This window comes from Mchenga conophoros, linkage group LG10 (assembly GCF_057382185.1).
Source record: "Mchenga conophoros isolate Kocher_MC1m ecotype Shallow Benthic linkage group LG10, M_conophoros_male_GT1.1, whole genome shotgun sequence".
NCBI lineage: Eukaryota > Metazoa > Chordata > Actinopteri > Cichliformes > Cichlidae > Mchenga > Mchenga conophoros.
In genome coordinates, this window is record NC_140535.1 from 22,059,167 (window position 1) to 22,081,685 (window position 22,519).

The 22,519-nt window shown below is 40.8% G+C and overlaps 1 protein-coding gene across 1 annotated transcript; it reads left to right on the plus strand.

The window, feature by feature from the left end:
* The first annotated feature begins 346 nt into the window (after positions 1-346).
* On the plus strand, positions 347-21,273 carry unc119a2 (unc-119 lipid binding chaperone a2). The gene is made up of 5 exons (XM_085289357.1): positions 347-1,014; positions 15,677-15,790; positions 16,450-16,549; positions 16,640-16,812; positions 19,309-21,273. The coding sequence occupies exons 1-5, from the start codon at positions 744-746 to the stop codon at positions 19,419-19,421; spliced, it is 771 nt and encodes a 256-aa protein (XP_085145483.1). The 5' UTR covers positions 347-743; the 3' UTR covers positions 19,422-21,273.
* Positions 21,274-22,519: the final 1,246 nt, after the last annotated feature.

Below are 22,519 nucleotides of genomic sequence, written 5' to 3' on the forward strand. Positions count from 1 at the left end.
ATATGGAAAGGTTTGTTCTTAATTGGCGTACTTTAATTACAAGCGGCATGAAAGCAAAAAATAAAAACAATAATGCATTGGACTCCAGAAATTGATAAAAAAAAAAAAAAATTGTTATTTTTGGTGAATATTGAGGCAAATTAGTTACTCTGGCAATTAGCCATTTCCTGCAAAGCAGCAGTCAAACACAGGCCTGCTGTTCGGTTAATATCTCCCCTGCGCCATCAACAAATAATCACCTCACTAGCTGCAAATATCGGAGACGTTTTATATCAATCAGCTGTTTGTCGCGCTGATTGCCGCGCGCAAAACTCGGTTGTAGCGCAGACTGTGCGCAGAAGCACCAGCCGGTCTCTGCGCCACTGAGACGCTCTCTCTCCCCTCCTCCTCCACCTCGTCAACGGCAACAGCCATCTGCCGCCTCTTTTAATTTCAAACCCAGCAGATTTTCCCACAAACGTCCAGCTTCACTTGACAGAACACAAACTGCGTTTGACGCTGTGGAGGACAGCTCGCTCTCCGCACGTATTGCGCTGGAGCAGGAAGACAGCCGGGGCACATTTCGCACACGACACTCCGTCTGCAGAGACAGGCTGTGGGAAAGACGAAGCGGATTTGAATTAAGCACCGGATAACAGGCAGCAACTCTGCATCTTTCGGTGAGGGAGGGAGAGGAGGGAGGCAACTGTTTTGTAGCTATCTTGGAAGCCCTGGGTTAGGAGAGGGGGGAGGAGGAGCGGAGAATGAGCTATTCTTGCACCAGCAGAGGCAACAGCCAGGACCCATCAAGCGCTAAGAAGCCCGCCGGTAGTAATCCAGCCAGAGACGCCGGAGGCACCGACAGCGGCACAGACAGCACCAGTAACGGCAGCCCCAAGCAGACGGCGGCGATGAAAGTGAAGAAAGGCTGCAACTCGACCGACGTCGGGGTCCCGGTGACCACCGAGGAGCAACTGCTCGCCAGCACTGTGATCACTCCGGAGGATGTTCTTGGCTTGCAGAAGATCACAGAGAGTAAGTTCAGTGCTGCTGCTGCTGCTTGTGTTGGTAGGTGAGTGGGAAAAGGGGGACAAAGGTGCTCTTGTATGAGTCATGCATCACGTCATTATCGTGTCCCCTTATTTATGTAATCCATACAGGCCCTATTGAATAAGCGTTATTGATAAAGCGTCACTGGAGTTCCACTCTCCACTGAGCTGCTGGTGTACGTTTTTTGACAATTTGTGCGCAGAGGAGCATTCAGCTCTCTCTGATGGCATCTCAGTCCTGCGACCTGTGGAGGTGCAAGCCCACCACTGTAATGTGGAGGTTAAGCAGTGGAGGTGGGTGAATGATGTGGTGCATGCAGACAGCGTGCAAGTGAAGATGTTGAACCGGGATCAAAAGAAAGACTGGACGACCCACTCTGCATTTTAATCTCTGTTAAATTAAGCAGGGCGTCTTAGCTGGAGACGTTTGGGTGACCCAGGGGTCATCATTCAAAGCAGTCTGTGTGGTTCCTCTGCTTCAGTAAACATGTAAATAAAACAGGAGGCAAAGAAAAAATATCCCATGCCAGTGTACAAGTTGCAAAATGTGAATATGCTATAACAAACAAGCTTAAAAAGAAGTATGAAAACTATATAAATACACTTGTTATAATAAGCTATCCCTATTGCTAGCACTGTAATGAGTGTGTGAAGGGAGTATTTTGCTGTTTAAGCTGAAGCCAGTTTATAAATGCAGGAAACATCATGATCGACTCTCTGTAGTCACATTCGCCTACTGTCTCTTTAGGTACTTTTAAACTCATGTGCTTGTTCCTTTTCATAACCTTCTGATGAGAAATCTGCTTATGACATTAGCCTATTACTTAATGCATCTGTTTTTTTTTAATTATGTCACACCTCTAAACATCCGAGAAGCAGGCAGGAAGCTCTTATGTTCACAAGAACTCCTACATTTATTATTAGTTAGCTAACAGGTGGCAGCGGGACATTTGACTATTTGAAGGCCAGTGTAATACCTCACTTACACAACATACTTGCATTACATACTGAGTGTGATAACATGCAAATGCTCTGTGGGATGTTTTCACTGCTATTTTGAAACTTGCATGGGGATTTTTAGGCTCACCTCTGCATGTTCAGTTCTTCTCTATTTCTCTGAAAGCTTTCATTTCACATGCACCCGTGAGATGCCACAAGCAATACAGTGAGCGCTTGTCATTCCACTTCTCTCAAAAATATTCCTACAGCGGAGGAACCTCCACCTGTCTTCATTCCCTGCTTTACTTTTCCTTATTTTCTTGTTTCGCATGAGATTAACAGAGGACGATAAAGCTGTAATGATGAATGGGTCTTTGCTTGTCCAATCCAATATAATCACAGCTTACTGAGCTTTGGGAACATCCTTTAGCTCATCTTGCTCACAGCCATCGAAAACTCTAGTAGTTTCTCTAATTGTCCATTATGCAGTCTATTATTAGACACACACTAGGGTAATTTCAGCTTTGTTTTGACTTCATCGAGAACACGTGTGCGCATCTTTGTGTTTTTAATCGGCAAGTCTGTGATCCCATAAGTGAGTGTGTGATGTGTTGCTGCACAGGGACACGTAGGCGAGCACCATAATGATTCTGACTCCCACGCCGGACCCCGTTATGGTCTTGGAAACTCACTTTCCTATCTCGCAGCGTCATAGCTGGAGGCAAGAGGAGGCATGTGTGAATCACCACAGCAACGTGGATACACGCTTGAGTCACTACAGCAACGTGAAGCATCTCCCCTTGGTTACAGCCAGCGGAGCGTGCATCATCTCTCTTCTCCCACACACTTCCTCCTTGCTCTCCTCGCCCCCTCTCCCATGTTAAACAGTGTAGGTGATGGATTGTACGGACAGAATTGGATATGCGTACACTCACGCTTGCTTGGCCTCGTTTTTGGTGGTCAAACCAAGCAGGAGACATCCTGTGCTCTCCTGAGATGTCAGAGCCACCGAGGCCCTTCTGTTGTTTTGTGACTTGTCACTATTTTTTTCTGCTGCTGCAGATTGTTAGTGGCTGAAATTGAGTCCCTCTCTAAGTGGCAAGCCAGATTTAACAACAGTCTTGAGTTAAAGAGGTTTTTGTTGTTCTTGTTGTTATTGAGTGGTTTGAACCTGTTTGGAGCTCTGACATCCCACGAGGGGAAACTTCAGTTTGTAGCTTTTTTTTTTGCAGCGTAAAGATGTCACTAATCGTTTTGCCCTCCATTCATAATCAAAGCAAGCTGCTGAGACTGATTGGGATTTGCATAGACAGAACGGGCTTTCTACCCAGTTGACTGATTTGATCCTGATTTTGTTCTTAACCGAGTCCTAAACTTAATCCGTCGAGTCAGCATGGAGCCTCAGAGCGGTAAGAAAGGCCCCCCTGCTGACATTGTGATTGTGTTTTGTGTCTCATGGGGAAGCAGCTAACTGCTATTTCTGTTGTTTTGTTTAGCTCTGAAAACAATTGAAAAAACACATCATTTTGCAGCAAACATACTGAAAAACTGCCCAGTATTCTCTTTCCCAGCTTCTTATATGAGAGGATTTGCTGCATTTCTTTGTATATCATTGGGAATCAAAATGCTGTATTTCTTAATTATTATTTTTGCAGTGTAAAAAAAAGGGAGAGAGAATATACATTCCTTAAATTGTCAGTTATTAAGTGATGAAACTTCTTATTGGAACTTAATAAGAAGTTAATAAAATGTTGCAGCCACCAACATACATTTCTGGTCTCTGTATTTCAACACTTTAATGTTAACATTTAGCCTCCTTCTTAGTTTTTTAGAGGGAGGCTTTTCATGAGAGGGTGACATGCTAAATTACTGTGCAATGCCAGCAATCAAGATCCAGAAAGTTACTGGGTGTAATGCACAAACAGACTTATTCAAATTAGAAATAAACTCACTGAAACTGAAGCACATGCATCTTAGATTGGCCACACTTCACACCAGGATATTGTAATGTAAAGATGTTTCTCTTAAAAGTGCAGCAACAGTTTTAACACACTTTATTTCATCTTGTTGGTACATGTTGGTGATACATGTAGATGTATCACCAATATGTAGTTGTTATGAATGGGGACAAATTGCTATAAATGTGAACACGTTATTGCTGTAGGTGGGGCAGTTTAACCTAGGTGTCTATGAGGACTGACTTGCTTTTAAGGCCTCAAGTGGCCATTGGAGAAACTGCAGTTTTTGGCACTTCTGTGACGACACTGCATACAAAAAAACAGTTTATCAAAGTAACCCAGAACCCAAAGTCACAAAGAAAGGCAGCGAGTTGTTATTACACAGAAGCAGCAACTGCATAATGTTACAGTTTATTAAATCTAGTACACACCCATGCCATGTCTGTGGTTGCCAGGCACCACAGATAGTGTCACACATAAAGAAAGTTAAATTAAAATTGTGCTTTTGTAATGTGTTATAGGTGCATTAATGCTACAAGTACAACCACATATTAACAGGCTAATGTTATTATGTGGTTGCTAGGCGATACAGTTATGTCAAATACGTCACGCGCATTGAAAGTTTTGTGTATATAAAGAAGTTGTTACTATTGTGAAATTAAAAAGACACTGGTGTTGAAGGTGCATAAACTTTGGTTGCTAGACAACCACCATATTTGATATAGATAAGAACCCTGAGAGGCCTGAGGTATATCTGCTGTATTTTTCCAACATAATTAAGTGTTTGTTGATACAATTATTGAAACTTCACACTAATTGTTTTGGCTGTTACAAAAGTATTAAACTTTGAGTTTTAAGTTTATGGACTGCTTCAGTTTGGTGAGTGCAAACAATGTAGTGGAAAAACTTCCTAAATAGCTGCAGAAATGTCTTCACTTATTTTAATTTCTTTTTGGTTATTAGATGACGTGGATGATACTAAACAACATAAACCAGTCATGCCGACTGGAGTGAGTATTTGCTTTGAGTTTAGCAGTGGCAGTGTGACCGTGCAGAGCATTAGTTCAGTGCGGATAAGCTTGTTTTAGCTGATTGGCATCAGCTGTTTCACATTTGGGCAGCTCAATAGCACAGGCAATAAAACACTGACACCATTGTTACTCCGATGATTATACTCCTGTAAACAGCGTCCGTTACCTCAGCTCTCCACACCCAACCTCCTCTATATTTATTGATATTTTACAGAGTGGATTTAATGCTCATACACATGTTATTAAAGGGGGTTAGCAAATGCTCAGGTGCTGCTTGGAGTCTTTGTGAACTTCCTCAAAGGCTTTTCTGCCCCCCAGTTTTTTTGATAACAACCACAAGAATATATTTTTAATGACTCTACAGGACTAGAATCATAACTCTAGTAAGAAAACAATCTATTGTGCTGCTTCTAACGTTCTGTTTCCAGCTTCTCAGATGGGATGATTTTGCTGCTTGACTTTATCATATTATGGTAAATTGAGCATTTGATGATTTTGGTCTGATGGACAAACAAAATAAGAAGCTTGTTCTGATCAAACAGCTAATTAAGAAAGTGATCTGCATAGGAAAGATTGGGTGATTTGGACAGCTTATAGTGCATCATTGTGGTTAATAACTACTCATCTATTTCCTAATAAATCATAAAAAGAATTTAAACGCCTGTGGCTGGATTTCAAGTCTTTGTGCATGTTGGGGCTTATGTACACATGAGTTCTTTTTAAGGGTGGCATAGTGGGGTGGTGGTTAGCAACATATCCTCACAACAAGCAGGTCCTGGGTTTGATTCCAGTGACTGGCTTGGGTGACGTTTGCATGCTCGCTACGTTCTGCTGGGGCTTCAGCTTCCTACCCCAGTCCAAAGGCGTGCATGTTAGGTTATCTGGGGGTTCTAAATTGACCAATAATGCAAATGGTTATCTGTCTCTCTGTGTTAGCCTGCAATAGTTTGGCAACCTGCCCAGGGTGTATCCTGAGTCTTGCCCAGTGACAGCTGGGGATAGGCTCAAGCCCAACTATGACCTTGAACTGAATGAGTAGAAGAAAATGACATGGATTTAATTTTTTTAACTGAAAGATTAAATAATAAAATTTTATGAACTTTGTCTCTGCCAAAATTGAATATGACAGGAACTTTTTCACAGAAACCCGAGCGATAGTTCTGGAGCATTGGTCGCTGTCTCATCCTCTGGATGACCTTCAATTCTGCAGCCAGTAACGATCTGACGTTTTCTGCACTCCAAACTCAGTGAAGTGGAATTGCAGCATGTGAACTAGAGCAGGGCGATATGGCCAAAAATATTTATCACGATATATATTTGAAAATTTGCGATAACGATATAACTGACGATATAATTGATGCGAGACAAAATACAACTCCACAACATTACTAGTGCAAAAAGACAACCTTCCATTTATTTTCACATAAACAAGAAGCTGGTTTTTATGTACATTAAAGCTTTATAAAAATGTACAGTGCAAATGCAAATTCCTTGCTGAAAGTTTAACCAAAAGGCATTTCCAGTAGAAATGGGCTGACATATCCTGAGCATAACCATGTATAATATCCACTGAAGTTAAAAAGAGGTGCTTTGCAACATTAAACTGCAGTGTGCAGTACGCATTTTTCGGACCATAAGGTGCACGGGATTATAAGGCACATTAAGCGAAACAAAGCAGTCAGATAAATCAAACTTTATTAAACTCATTCTTCTTGCTTCCTCCACTTCTGTACCATTGATTCATTAATGTTGAATTCTCTGGCAGCTTCTCTATTCCCATGTTGTTGCAGTATATTAATGACTAACCTCGCATTGTGGATGGATTATCTCAGTTGTTCTCCTGACTGAAGTTTGGTCCGTTTACAGCATCCTGCCATGCGATTGCATTTGTCTCTAACCATGAAGAACCTTCACGTTAACTTTTATAAGTGGAAAAGTGTTAGTGTTCGTCCTCCAGCTTCACTGTTTACGTTATGCTAACATAGCTGTGTCGCTAGCGATCACGTAGCACATCATTATATACTAGCTAGCCCAACTTCAGTAACCCTACAAACATCACTGCTGTTTAGTTTCCTGTCTTCATTTATGTTGGAAGTGATAGCAGAGCTGTACGTTTGAATTTTTTTCCGACAAATACGACAATAACAACGGCCGCTTGCATGTTCTGCAAAAAAATGTGCTTTGTTGTGTATCTGACGGACAAACACCAAACCAGTTCCACATCACGGAAGTTGCACCATTTTTACAAACCAATTCTGGTTCATCTGTTTCACTCAACAATCGGCCATGTGCGTATGAAAACAAAGGCACCGCGCATGCGCGTTTTACTCCCATTCTATCGCGATATTTCATTTTCCTATCGTTGCCTAACATTATACCGGTATTACCGTGAACGGTATAATATGGCCCAGCCCTAATGTGAACCACTTCCCCACTTGCTGCAGGTTTTCGTTTGAGTGTCTCTCCAACACAAAATAAAGACTGCCAATGTCAAATGACTTGAGTTAGTCAAACTGTAGGATACAGTCCTTCCTAGAGGATGAGTGGATGATGGGTTGAATGTAGTGTTAGGGTTTCTTATACAGACAACTTGGAGCCATTGAGCCATTGGTCAGCTCTCTGCTGTAATGTTCATTCATACTCATCGATAGCACTAAAGTGGTTTAATAAGTATAACTTCCTGACTATCTTAAGAGGACTGACTGCACTGACATTTGACAGAAGCAGTCACAGAAATATGACCGTGTGAACCGACCTGTGACCTGTGAGGTGTGACCGAGGTATGATTTGAATAAACGTTTTTATAACCCACAAGCTCTGTTAAACAGTCAGAGCATAAACAACCCACCTTAGTCTTTTGGTTTGTACTATTTTAACAGTGCATCGGTGCAGGTGGGATGCAGTTAAATCTTCCGTACTATAAAGTTAAATGAACTTTTTACAGACTTTTAGCAAAATTAATCTCGTTTACATCTACCGTCCCTGGGAAGACCAGATTATGTTTAAATATCTTTAATCACACTGTTATCAAGGTTGTAAGATATGAACAACATGGCTCACTTATGTTTACTACAATGTAGTACAATGTTTTTGTAAATACTACATATATAAAATGCATTTTATTTAGTATAATAAAATGGGAAATAAGTGCCGAGGTTGTACAATTGAATATGACAGCTATGACCACCTTAATTCTTTAACACAGCCTGAACTCTTAGTGGGTTTTTCCTTTTATTTCATTAAGTAGTCTTCAGTAATAGTTCTCCAGGCCTCTTGAAGGACATTCAGAGCTCTTCTTTGCTTCTTCTCTGCTTCAATATTGCTGATATCTGGGCTCTGGGGAGACCAATCCATGACTGATAGTGTTCCACTGTGTGTTTGTCTATCCAGACATGCTTTTACTGCACCAGCAGTGTGTTTCTAGTCATTGTCGTGCTGAAAAATAAAGCTGTTGCCAGTCACGTGTTTTCCAGATGCCTGGTGGATGAAAATTTGATGGTATTTTTTCATTGATTTTGACAAGATCCCCAACACCACTGGCTAAACTGCAGTCCCAAACCATGGCGGAGCCTCCAGTGTGTTTTACAGTCTGGAGACACTCAATGTTGTAGCTCTCTCTTGATATCCACCATACATACTAATGATGATAAATGTGCACATTATGTAAGGAATAAAAATTTCACATTTGGATTCATACCTCCATCAGACCTGTTTATACAGATTTTAGGTCCAGTTCTTGTGTAATGGCAAACCTCAGCCTTTTCTCCCTGTTTCCCTCCATTAAGAATGGCTTCTTGACAGACATCCTTCAGCTGAGACTATTTTCTGATGAGGGTGAACAGTAGAGGATCAGCTGAGGGGCCAGATGTATCTCTCAGGTCCTGTGTCAATTCTTTACTGGAGGTTTTCTTATTTTTTTAAAGTAAGTAACTTAGAGATACTGCTCATCTGCTCATCACACAGTACTGTAGACATACTTTACACATTTCTAATAACCTCTGTCCCTCAGACTGAGTAATGATGACATGTCACTTTAGCACATCTTCTTCCTCTAGCTTCACATCTTTTATCATCACATTGCAGGTTCTGGTCATTCAACATCTGCAGTCTCTTTAGCCACTCGTCTCTTCCTGCCTTTCTCTTCACTGTCCTTACAGCACACCTGCTTTGTCACCCCAATCTCTCTCTCTCACACACACACAGTTTCAGCCCTGCCCCCTCTCTCTAATGATTAGTTGGATTTGCCTTCATACGAGTAACTAAACCGGATTAGTCCATGTGAGCTGAGTTGGGCTTAAGTGCCTTCCTCATCCCACCTACGTAACCGGCAGATTGCTGCTCACTAGAATACAAAGAGGTTGCTGTCATTTTCTTTGGCATTCACATGTATTATTATGTACTCTAAGTGCAGGATGATGCCCGATATTTTTTATGGCAAAAGCTTTTTAAGAAAAAAATTTCTTTTATAAAATGTAAAACTTTAAAGACAAATAAAATGTAGCTTTTCGAATATTTATATCTAGCATGTCACCCAAAAAAGGAAGAAAGTAAGCAGTTAGTTTTTGACTATTTTGATCTAATAATCATTGCTGTGCAGATGCACTGTGCAGACAACGAATGCATCTCTGTTCATGCAGTATTTAAAGTTCAGGCTGGTTCTGGTTCAGAGTCTTACTTTTAGGTCAGGTCAGCCACAAGTTTAAAGGTTTTTCCTCTTCATGTTTTTTTATGTGGCCTCTGTGGTCTGTCAGTGAAACAAGCAGCAACACATGATGAGAAAGTCTTCCCCCCCTTCAGCTGTTGCACAATTTCTCAACACTCGTTCTCTGAGAGATGATATGACATTTGTCACATGACCAACAATGACACATTAAACAGGCCTGTTTGCATGCTCTTTGAGCTTCTTCTTCTTTTTCGTTTTGTTGATCAATCATTGAAATCATTATCTATTGCCTAAGTTTTTAAATTTGTCAGTTTTTTTGTTGTGACATTTTTTGCTGTCATTTACAGGAAAGGGTATTTCAGTTTAATGGTGCTGTTTAAGTGCTGTTTAATGAGCAAGGGTAAAGAAAAAACATAAACTGGAGCGATCCATCAGCATCTAAAGAGGGACACGCTGAACTAGATACCATTATTAGGTTCAGCTGTTGTGTTTATGAGCCTTTTTATGTGCCACTGATACTGGAAGGTCCCTTAAATTTGTTCTGTCCCAGTGTTAACTGGGTGAACAGCTAAAACAAGCTCAGAACTGTTTATTTTGGTGTAATTGGGCCACATGGCGCAGTATGTGTTGAACTGTGAACCTGACCCAGTCCGACTCGGAGCTGCTGATCTCTGCAGGGAATGTTCAGGAGGACAGATATCTGAAATCACCTTAAGTTAAAATTATTAAATTTGGAGCACTTTTCTGGTTTACTGTAGAAGGCATCTTTTTCTGTGTGTGTGTGTGTGTGTGTGTGTGTGTGTGTGTGTGTGTGTGTGTAGCTTTAAAGGCTTTTATTAAGATATTTACCTCCTCTTTTGAAAGAGTAGCAGCGTCACAGACTCTGTTTATTTATTTTGTTTTTATGAAGATGCTGCTTTAAATTATTGCATTTTTCCTTTATCCATCATTAAACCTTTCTGGCACAACCGGGCCCACCTGTGAGGATATTTAATGGAAAACTCTCTGGGGGTGTGAGGTTTCCTCACTCCCTGAGGGCCAACTCTTTCTTGGATCTGTTGCTGCTCTCTGATGCAGTTGTTTCCACCCCCTGCTTGCTTTTTTCTCTCTCTGGTTTTGGTGTCTTTTCATGTTTACCTGTAGGGCAGGTGGCCTGGTAAATGTTAACCTTACCATGCCTTAACACAGCTTGAATTTTGGAGGGAGGGACATTAGAAGTATTTTGGCCAGTAAATTAAGAAAAAGATAAAGATAAACTGTTTACAGTAATTTGATGTAACTCAAATAGTAGATAACATTTTGACACATGCATATTTTTGACAAATCATTCCAGTAAATGAAGTGCCACTTCAGACTCCTCTGACCAAAGACTGAGTCAGCATTTCCTTTATGTTAGCTAACCCTGCAAGTGGGTGAAAATCACAGCTCAGCTCTTCCTCTACAGCCTTTTTTCTTTTTCTTGAGTCTGAGGCTTCAGACTGCTCTAAATGCTCTAATTTGTTCTCTTTAATATTGGAGAGCAAATATCCTTAATATGTGAACATGAAAGCCCCACCCACCTGCTGGTCAAACTTAATATTTGCAAGTATATTTGCAGCAATTTCCTAATGTTGTAAACCTGCTCAACATTTGGCAATAAACCCCATTCTGATTCTGATTCTGATTCTGAAGTGGTATCCAATCAGAGCAAAGTTGGCCTGAAGAGAGAAGAAAATTAGCTTAATGGCTTGGTATGGATTGGGTTGAACTGAAGGGCAGTATATGATCAATGAGCATTGTTCCATACAAAGTTTTTCTACAAGAGTCCAAGAATAAAAAGATAGATCTGAAAATGAAGTTGATAGATCCCCTTTAAACCCACGATTCCTAAAATGTGGGCTGGTGAACAAATGAAAGGAAATACTTCATCATCCAAACAGAGCCTGTTCACTGTGTGTATCTTTTCTAGTATTCATGTGTGCAGCGAAGCTGTAAAATAACATGAGGACATACTTTAATATCAGCACGAGGCATCATTCATGTGCACGAATAAGATGCACCTATAAGAAGTGGGAATAAGGCACTGAACGCTCTGATCAGCAAACTTTTGTTTTGTGAAGGACGTGAAGTGAGAAGCTACTTGAGGATTTTGTTAAAAGCAGCTGACATTTAAGTTTGAGAAGTGGTTTTCAGATGAGTTTCCTGTTCCCAGCAGCAGAGCGAGCACTCAATGGTTAAGGTTTTTGTCATCTTCAGCACGTACCATAATTCAGTGTTGACTGCGGTGACCACTTCACTTCACGCTTTGAATTCACTTAAATTTGATCAGTCGCACAAACGCACATACGCACAAACTCTAAAAGCTTGGGACATGCTCTGTCTGGAGGTGTTCACAGCCCAGAAGAAGAGCTGGCAGTGAAAAACTGAAGTCTGCTGGCAGCTTCGTTTCTTTCTGGGAGCAAGTTAACCTCAGATGGCTCTGTGTGTGTTGGTGTCTGTGTGTGTTTAAGGCAAAGTGAGATCGTACACTTGTGAAAGGACACTGAGCCACAGACAGTCTCACACAACAAATCCATTGTCTTGCTTTCAGCCTCATTGTCCTCATGGGACTTAATTAGGAGGCTCAAAGGTAACTATTAGCAGTAGGTTAGCAAAAGGACAAGGACAACACCAGCTGTGGCACAACAGACTACATTATACATGTGTGCAGCACACACACAGACACACAAATGCAGATCTGCTAATAAAAATCCCACACCTTGCAGGCACAAATATTGCATGTTATTAAATAAAATTATGTGGTTGCTGGGAATGTTTATGCTAGTGTGACTGTTTCATGTCTGTGTGTTGAGGCGGTTTGGATGGTCAGGTGTTGTGTGGTACTAAATGAAGCCGGGTATGCAGAGTTGATGTGTTTAGAAGAGCCGACCTCAGCATTCAGACTGACAGAGTAGCAAAGGCATCACAGTGTCACAGTGAATAACGTCAACTCTGTCAGGCGCGCTCACCGCATGCAGTAAATGCAGTTGACAACATGCTGCGACTTGGGGGTGAGGCTCTTCTTTGGGGGATGCTTCATACATAAACATGAGGAATAACACACGGGGGTGCATTGTGAATAATCCTCCATTTGGGATTAACGTTGAAATAAACAGACTCTCGGGCTCCTGCTCAGTAAAGTTCTCATCCTGACTGCTCCAGACCAACACGTTAAACCAGGTACATTCACCATGAAGTCACACTGGTGAACTACTACTAAGCTACTAGTTAATATGTAGGTTATTTTTGGTTGATTATTTCCTACTCGATTCTTTTATGTGGGGCAACTTGTTAAACGTCAGTTCGAAATCTATTTTCTTTCACTCTTCATTTTTGTGTTTTTTTACACTACAGTTGTGAGCCACCCTCATTCCTTCACAGCTGGATAGGAAAATGGGAAATAGGTCCAACGATTTATTAAAACGTGCAAAGATACATTGAAAGACATTATATAAGGTAAGATTTTAATGCATTGGCAGCGTGTTTGGTATCACCTGTCACTGTCTCTGCTTCTGTTGTCCTCCACTTGTCCAGTTTCCTCATTTTTATGAGGACACACGGCCTCTGAAACATGCCAAGTTTTCATCTGATAACTACGTTTTCTGTCGTCAAATTGTTATCTTTGGCTACAGAAATGGGAGCAAATAAAGGCATCAATTTGGCTGTGAGCTAAATTGCCCGTTTTGCAGACAGAACACTGCTTCATCCTTTGAGTTAGGTGCTTTTTTTATGCTTAAATGATTCATAGGTCGGTGTGAAGTGGCCTATAAAACAACACAAAACTGCATTCTTCTAGAAATGGTCAGGTGCAAGGACTGGACAAAAAATGATTGAGAAAGCAGCCAATGTCTAAAGAAAAACTTTGAAAGACCTTCAGACCTGAAAACAATGTCCAACAACTGTTTTTTTTTTTTGTAGGTTGTTGCTCATTCAGTGGGCGTGTCAGAAGCATTACCGAAGTTATGCTCGGAATTAGCATTATAAGACAATACACACAGTGACTCACCTACCACAGGTGTAACATCTGTGTAACATGAAGCAGCATTCAGTGCGCCATTGTTTCTGTTTAAAGAAATGCTTTTTGGTATGTTTGGTTTAAACATAGCTCTGGTTGTGTGGAAACCAGAGTTTAGGCACAACTCTGGTGTCCGCTGACAGTGAGCCGGCCCTGCTGCTCGGAGGCACCATGTTGGTGGGAAACAGGCGCACTGAGTCTATCTGCTGTTTGTGACTTAGAACTACTGTCCTACAGCCACCTCAAGCAAGGAGTTATTAGTCAAAAATACCACCTGATTTCTGCAGCTTACAGCAGGCTATGTAGCTGTGGTCCTGCTATTCTATTGTCCATGTCTTCCTCCTCTCACCCCAACCGGTCGCAGAAGATGGCCGCCCCTCCCTGAGCCTGGTTTTGCCGGAGGTTTCTTCCTGTTAAAAGGGAGTTTTTCCTTCCCGCTGTCGCCAAAGTGCTCGTTCATAAGGGGTCAGGATTGTTGGGTTTTTCTCTGAATGTATTATTGTAGGGTCTACATTACAATATAAGGCGCCTTGAGGCGACTGTTGTTGTGATTTGATGCTATTTAAATTGAATAGAATTTAATTGAATTCAACTCATACTGCCTAAACTTTGAGTGGAAGCACACTGACCTCAGATGTGTTATTTGGTGTTGGAGATATCCGGCATTTCTAGCTGTCAGTGTGTTATGAAGAACAGCTGGTGGGCTGATTGGTCAGTCAGAGCTGCCTCTTCAGTGATTAATCATCCCCGAGGCAGCAGCAGTGTCCCCACTGTTTCACTGCAGATTTGAGCAGGCAGATGTGGTTGGCTTATCGTCAGCTGACACAGCAGATGAGTATGTGTGCATGTTTGTGTGTGTGTGTATGTGTGCGTGTGAAAAGAGCATGCCCATTAAGAGAAACTGCAGAACATACAGCGACAAGTGCCGATCTGTTAAGATCAAACAAGGCAAACACTGTGACATCTTTTAAACTTGCTGTGTGACTCTGGGTTTCTGTTTTGGCTCCTCGGGCCTTCAATGACCCATCCATTAAAAAAATTCCCCTCATCATACATGCAGCCAATAGGTAGATGTTACAGTTTCGCCTTCCCGTGGTATCAGATCAGCCAGGAAGCAGGAAGTGTCTGCTCTGCTGGGGAAGTCTAATAAGCACTGACACTGCCTGGTAAGGGCAGGAAGGATTAAGGGAATAAAAATAACTCACTTCTCTTTCTTACTGGGCGCTTGTGGGTGTTTGCCTGCAATTGCAATTGTGAGGAAGTGGCTCCTCTAACAGTTTTTCATCAGGATTTGTGCCAACAATGCAAGATAGGAGTTTTTTAAGACATTAGTCAGTTGCTAATAAGTAGAAACCGAGCTCTTGTAAATGATCCCTTTCAGTTGTGTATTCATGGAGAAATGGCTCTAATAAAACACTTGAGATTACACCTGGCTGACTGTGGGAGTCCTAGTTATTATTAAAAGACTAAATGTTTAGTGTTTACAGTTATGCACCAATTCTCCAAAAGGCACATCACAAACAGTGGACGTGACGCCTAACAAACATTTACCAGCCACAGCCGCTTGTGTCAGTCAGCAGTCATGTTGCTTACTGCTTAACCTTAATTGGAAAGTTGAAAATGAGACGGAAGCGGTTTTGTACCAGGCAGCAAACGCCCTTTTCTCTGTTCTAAAGTTCTCTGTGGTTTTAGAGACAAACTCAACTTGACCTGTGAAGACCAGCAGACTGCTTTTTTTGCACTTCTACACTGATTTTGTTTTACTGCCTTGGAGGTTTCAGGGTGATTAAAATAACCTTTTACTCCTAAATAAGATGAGGAAACACACAATCTGTCCTCCCCTTCCATTGCTACTTGTGAATTTTTAATACTCTCTGCTTGCTGAGTCTCAAAAGGTATTGATTTTCAATACCCAGACATACTTATTTCCTTAAGATGTATTTAGTAGGGAGTAAACTTCCTGCAAGCTTTCATTTTTGTGTCTAATCTATAACTATTTTACCTCCTTTCTCTCCCCCTCTCAGATTATTTGTGTAGCCCAGAGGAGAACATTTACAACATCGACTTCACCAGGTTCAAGATCAGAGATATGGAGACCGGCACAGTGCTGTTTGAAATCACCAAACCCCCGTCTACAGGTCAGTCTTCTGTCTTCTGCATTCATATATTTCATTGTCAACTATTTATTAAAAAAAAGAGAAATTTCCATCATGAAATGCTGTAAAGCGTATGAGTTTCAAACACTACATAAATATTTAAGAAATTGTTTGGAATACACTATATTGTAGCTACAGCTCTATAATCCCTTTGAATATGACTGTTGTGAGCTAATTAATCAAATAGAAATCGATATTGTTTATTCACCAGCTACCAATCAGCAGCTCGCGGGAGACATTACGTTATAGTTGTTGTTAAATACAATAATATATATAATAAATATTCTTTACATTAGGAGATTTCAAAGTGAGAGCGTTGCAGGATGGGTTGATAATGTGTTTTGTACTTTCTGTAGTTTGAGTAGTGATTTGGTCTATTTACCTCTAAAAACAGAGTCAACCACAGCCCATCCTTTTAGAGGAACTAAGCTACAAAAGTAGGGCTCAAATTGAAGGAAGACAACAAAAATTATAAGATGCGTTAGGAAAGCAAATCTGTCCTTTTTCTTCACCAAATAAATACATTTTTCCTACTTGGTGCCATCCAGCACAATATAAATCTGCCATTTCTATTAGGCTTCCATCTACGAAGGTTTATCTTGTACTTTAATCTGCTCCATGCAAACTGGTCTTCACTTCAGATAAAGGAAGTGAGAAGAGGGATATTGACCCAAATGCCGGCCGATTCGTCCGTTACCAGTTCACCCCTGCGTTTCTCCGACTGCGGCAAGTTGGAGCCACGTAAGTGAGAATGTGTGTGAATCTTTATTGACAAGGACACGGTTAACAAAGGAAAGATTGAACCTTGTCTGTGTATGTTTTTCCTTCCAGTGTTGAGTTCACAGTCGGAGACAGACCGATAGAGAATTTCAGGATGATTGAGAGGCACTATTTCAGAGAGAAGTTGCTCAAGAGTTTTGACTTTGAGTTTGGCTTCTGCATGCCCAGCAGCAAGAACACCTGTGAACACATCTACGAGTTCCCACCTCTGTCTGAAGACATCAGTAAGTCTGTGCACCCACTAGAATATAGGTCTTGTGGAACAAACAGCATGCACACATGCTGTTTACCTTCTTTCTGAACCTCCCTGAGCCTGGGGTTACTGGAGGTTTCTTCCTGTTAAAAGGGAGTTTTTCCATCCCACTGTTGCCAAAGCATTTGCTCAAAGGGAGTCATATGATTGTTGGGGTTTTCTCTAGTTTCTTTCTATTATTCCAGCATCTTTACCTTACAATATAAATCACCTTGAGACAACTATTGTTGTCATTTGGCACTATATAAATTAAACTGAACTTTTAAGGCTTTATATATATATCATAGAAAATCATCTGGTCCTTAGCAGGTCTTAATCAAGTAAGAAGTTCCACGAGGATTAATAGGGCAAGGAGAAGCCAAGTGCTTTTAAAAAAATGCACTTGAATAACTGATGAACTGCAAGTATTAGCACTTCTATAAAAGCAGAGGTTTTGACAGTTTGCAGGTTTGGGGCAATCAGGTGTGTGTTTGCGCAATGCCAAGGAGGAAATCAGCAATAATATCTGAGAAAAAGTTGTTGCTACTCATCAGTCTGGGAAAGAGTTTTAAGGTCATTTCCAAGTCATCATCTGAAGTCCATCATTCAGAAGTGAGAAAGTATATTTACATGCGGAAAACATTCAAGAGACCGGCTAATCTTCCCAGGCGTGGACGTCCCAGCATATTTACCACAAGGTGCAATGCTTAGATAAACTACAGAGAACCCAAGAGCAGCATCTCAGACTCTTTCACGGTAGCACAAGGCTTTTACGAGGCACTGCTGTCTGAACATGGGCAAAAAAATCCATACTTGATAGGTTTGTAGCTTGAACCCATCCGCTGGAACGTTAAGGACAATCTGCTACGCAGCAAAAAGCAAGACACAAGGCACCAAAGTTCTCTGGTTTACTCATGCATGAGGGAGACCTGGCTGGAGCCAAGCGTCGTTCCACCACTTGACCACCATCAGACTCTCAGCCAGGCTCCCCATAGCACTCCTTTTATTGTGGTTACATGAATATGCATAGGGTCATTAACATATAGCATCTCACATAGGTATACATGTGAACAAAGAATACTGTGTGTGTGTGTGTGTGTGTGTGTGTGTGTGTGTGTGTGTGTGTGTGTGTGGTACTGCTGATCAAAGGGTCATAAAAACACACAAGCAAACATCCTTGGTCAGGAAGAGGGTAGACCCCCCCGGTGAGGAGGTCCAGCAGTTCATCTAAACAAAAAGCACTTAGACTAGAACAGACGTAGCTACGTTAATCCTACCATAAAACAATAAGACAAGGTACGACCTCTTCCCATGCTCCCAGGATGTAGGTGTGCATTCCAGTATGGAATACACACCAAGCCTTTGTAGCCTGTTAAAGATCACACAACCTATCACTACACAATTGATTATACACCTCTAAGAATATATGGTTAAATATTTCCTAATACAAATGACAATAATAAAATCTAAATCCATCAATACTCCTCAACCAATTTGAGCCACAGACCCAATTTTGGGTTGGGTTTTTTTATTTATTTATTTTTTTACAAAACAAGTCCATAAATCTTGTTCAATAAAGGGTTTGTACCAAAGTACTCTTAACTTAAATGTGAGGCCATCTGTCTGGTAGCTGAAGCTTGGCAAAAACTGGGTCATGCAACAGAACAACGATCCAAAGCACAGCAGAAACTTTACAATAGAGTGATGGAAAAAGTCCCAGTCAAAGTCCAGACATCAAAATCATAGAAATGCTGTGGTGGGACTTTAAGAGAGCTGTGAAAAAACAAATGACTTCAAACCTCAATGAACTAAAGAAGAGTGGGCCAAAATGCTGTAATCTGCAATACCAGGCATTGGCCAGTGCGCTGGTCTGTCGGCCAGTGCCTGGTATGCCAGATTACCAGTCCAGCCCTGCTCAAAACTACAACTGGCAACCTCATGGTGGTAATAGAGAAGAAGCCACCAAAGCTTCCTGAGAATCAGGAAGTACCTGACAGCTTCGGTGCTCAGGAAGCTTTATTGAGTAGCTACTCAGATATTTAATTGTCAGCTTAAGTTGGGTGGGGAGAAAACATTCAAAAATACTTTAGCCTATCGTGTATTGTAATGACAAATAAACTAAGTAAATGACACAGTTTTAATGTAAGCAACATAGTGAATTTACTACAGGGCATATTTGTCAGTCAAACAAGTGAATTAAGTGAACTCAGTGTGTCTTGAATACATATTTACCAGTTATTTATGTATTAAAGTCACATTATGTTTACTTCTTTCAATCATTTTAGAATGACAGCTATGCATCTCATTGGGTTTACACTTTTTTTCTCTTAAAACTACATACTTTATAAAATTTTTAGCAATTCAGTTGCATAATAGGCCCAATGAAGGTGTTGCTTTTACTTTTTAAAATTATTTTCTGTTCTGATCTGACCAGAGTAGATTAGGAGCCGGTCTTCTAAAAGCTGCAATGTTTTCTGTCTGCTTGCAGTCAGAGAGATGATCCTGCACCCGTATGAGACACAGTCGGACAGCTTCTACTTTGTGGACAATAAGTTGGTGATGCACAACAAGGCAGACTACTCGTACAATGGCGGGACGTAGAGGTGGCACGCTAACAGGAGAGCAAGCGGAGTTATGGACTAAACCCGAGGGACGATCAAAATACACGTGTGGGGTTAACGTCCTGTTGATCCTGCAGTCCCTCTCCCTGTATCTCTTCCTCTCCCTCTTTGTTTTTCCTTCAGAGAGGATGCCGTCAAGAAAAGGCCCACACAGATGTGACACTTATAATCTGTGAGAGTGTGTGTGTGTGTGTGTAAGCACATCTGGGTTTATCAAAGCCTAACAGGAAACACACACACACACACACTGATGCACAGAGCTCAGTGTGGCGTCGCTGTAACAAAGTGTGTTTGTAACATGATAAACTTGCAAGTAAGCAACTTTTTAGGAATTATCAAATGGTTTTTGCTCTCTAGCCACGTCATGAAGTGAAAAAAGAAAAAAATCTTTAATTATTGGTAGAAATTATTTACATTTTAGGGTTTAGAAACGCGTCTGAAAACGTGTTTTTAGGACTTAAAAACAGTCTTTTGGAAATCTGTTCTCAGATTCAGTGAGTCTGTGTGTTTTGTATGCGTGTGTGTGTTTGTATGTGCGTGTGTCTACCCTTGCTTTTAGTGTCTTTTGTATGATCGTCTGTGTGTATAAGTTTGATGCATGATTGATTTAAATGTCAATAACATGAACATCTGGTTGGCAAAGTTCAAATAGATTTCCAAACCCGTTTAGTGCATATTCTACAAAGTAGGCAGTAAGTAGTTATTTTGTATTTATAATTCCCTCCCCCTGTCCCTTTATTCCTTTTAGTTTTAGTAGGACTTGTGTTTATTATATCTGCTCAAAGCACAACATTTTACAACAATCAGGAAACTTACAAAGACAAGCTGAGCTGATATGAAATGTACTTTGTCATCTGTGAAAATTCAGCTGTACTTCCAGCCCCATGTTTCGTTGTTTAAGTGATAAAGAAAACTTTAGAGAGGTGCAAATTATGTGTTTCAGAAGTTTCAAAAGAGACGAAAAGGAAAACATGGGTTAGCAAATGTTCATGTTCACCCTGAAATGTTCTGCAAAAAAAGAAAGGATAAGGAATGTAGCAGCAGTTACTTAAAGAACAGGTCACCCTTAAATCTCTTCCATTCTGTTGTTTCTTCCTGCAGTCGTTCTCGTCATGTCTTGTGTGATGCGGATATTTTCTCTTTCTCAGTTTTTTTCCCTGTAATATCTTATTTTCTGTCAAATTGTTTTCATTCAGAGACATTCCAGCGATTTGGACCCGAGTATGGTGATCCGAACACAGGATTGCTCCATACTGTAATATGCTCACTGTGCTTTTTGTCTGTTTGTGCTGAGACTCAAGAGCAACCACATAGTTTCCTGCATTTCTTTCCCTCATCACACACTCTAATTTGATGCACTAGAGATTGATATTAGTTTATGTGACTGATGATTTTAATGAGTCTAAATTTAAAATGCAGTTAATTTAGACAGATACTGCATCGTATTTGCAAACACTCACAAATCTATGAATAACAGGCCAGCTGAATCAAAGTTACTCAAATGTACCTGCTGGGTGTTCAGATTAACAGAGGTAATTGTGGACATGGATTGATTCAAACTGGCACTGCTTTGTTGATTTCATCCTGCACAACAGACAAAGTATGAAACATTTATAATAGTTGTGAAATGAACAGGAGGGGACTCAGATTTGACTTAATCAGAGATTAAGCCAATTAACATGAATGTTATTTTAAACAAAAATGTAATACAGATATGTAGAACAGATTTATATATGACTGTGACTCGTGCAAATTATTTTGAACTCGGGAAGTTTTTGACAATACAAATGTTGGTGTGACTGAAAAAAGTAAAAATAAAAGATTTTGAAATATCACTGTCTTGGCTGCTATTTGTGTGGGTGTGCCTGTCTATCTGTTGAGTAAATGAAGGTGACACTTTGTTGAAGTAGTGCTTTATTTCTACAGAATAGAAGTGGATCACAAATCTTGTTCAGTTTGGAAAGTACACATTTCTCTGCTGGGATGTTCTGCCTCAACATCTTCATTTTTTCACATTCTCTTGTATAAAACAAAAAACAAGGAGAGAACATGGACACTAATCTCTGCGACCGGTACATCCTGTTCGCAGCCTCTTATCTCTGTTACCCAACCAACCAACGTTTTCATCTGTAATGACTGGGCACAGTCACCTTCCTGCCATTTATTTGTGCGCTTTCTTGGAGTGAATCTTTCAAAGGGAAAGCTTTTAAAAATCCTATTTGCTTTAATTAATCCTTCTGTTTAGTGTTAAGGTGAATACAGGATACAGTTAGCTTAGAGAGTAGAAACAGAGGGAAACAGAGCCTGGCTCCATTTAAAATGTAAGGATTAGCCTACCAGACCCTATAAAGCTCACTTATTAATATACTACAGCAGGGGTTGGCAACCCTGGGCACGCGTGCCACAGCTGGCACACGAAGGGTTAACTGATGGCATGACCATAGCGATTTTTCGTTTTTATGGCCCAATGGGGTTTTTTTGTAATGGTATAAACAATGAAAGTGGTAGATTGGTGGCTATGGCAGAGCTTCCACAGAGGCCAGCGGGTGGATGAGGGAGAGGGGAGGCAGGAGGAGAGGAGACCCGAGGCGGGGTCAGATATAAACCAAGTTTAGGTGAAGTTTATTTTCGTTGTACTAACTTTTTACAGTCAGTTTAAATAACTTGTACTGCGTATTAGCTAGCATGACGGAGTTTCTATACAGCTGGGTGGGTGCTATGATGTTACTGATAGTGAACTTTATTTTATTCATAAGGTTAGTTAGTAGAGTTGCCAACCGTCCCGTAAAAAAATGGAATAGTCCCGTATTCAGAGAAAATATTACACGTTTTGTGTTGAGGTGAAAAGGAACAGTTTGTCCCGTACTTCAGCTAGAATGAAAAAAGCTGGATTTATTCTGTGTCTTTACCCTGTCAGCTGCCTCTTCTTCTCTCATTCTCTCGCCTCTCTCTCCTGTTGCTACTTCAATCATGAAACTGATCAATGATCAGCTGATCGGCTTTTCTGACGCAAGTTCTATTTCTCTTGTTTGTTTATCGCCCACTTTGCGCCAGAAAAAGGATGTCGCACTAAACAAC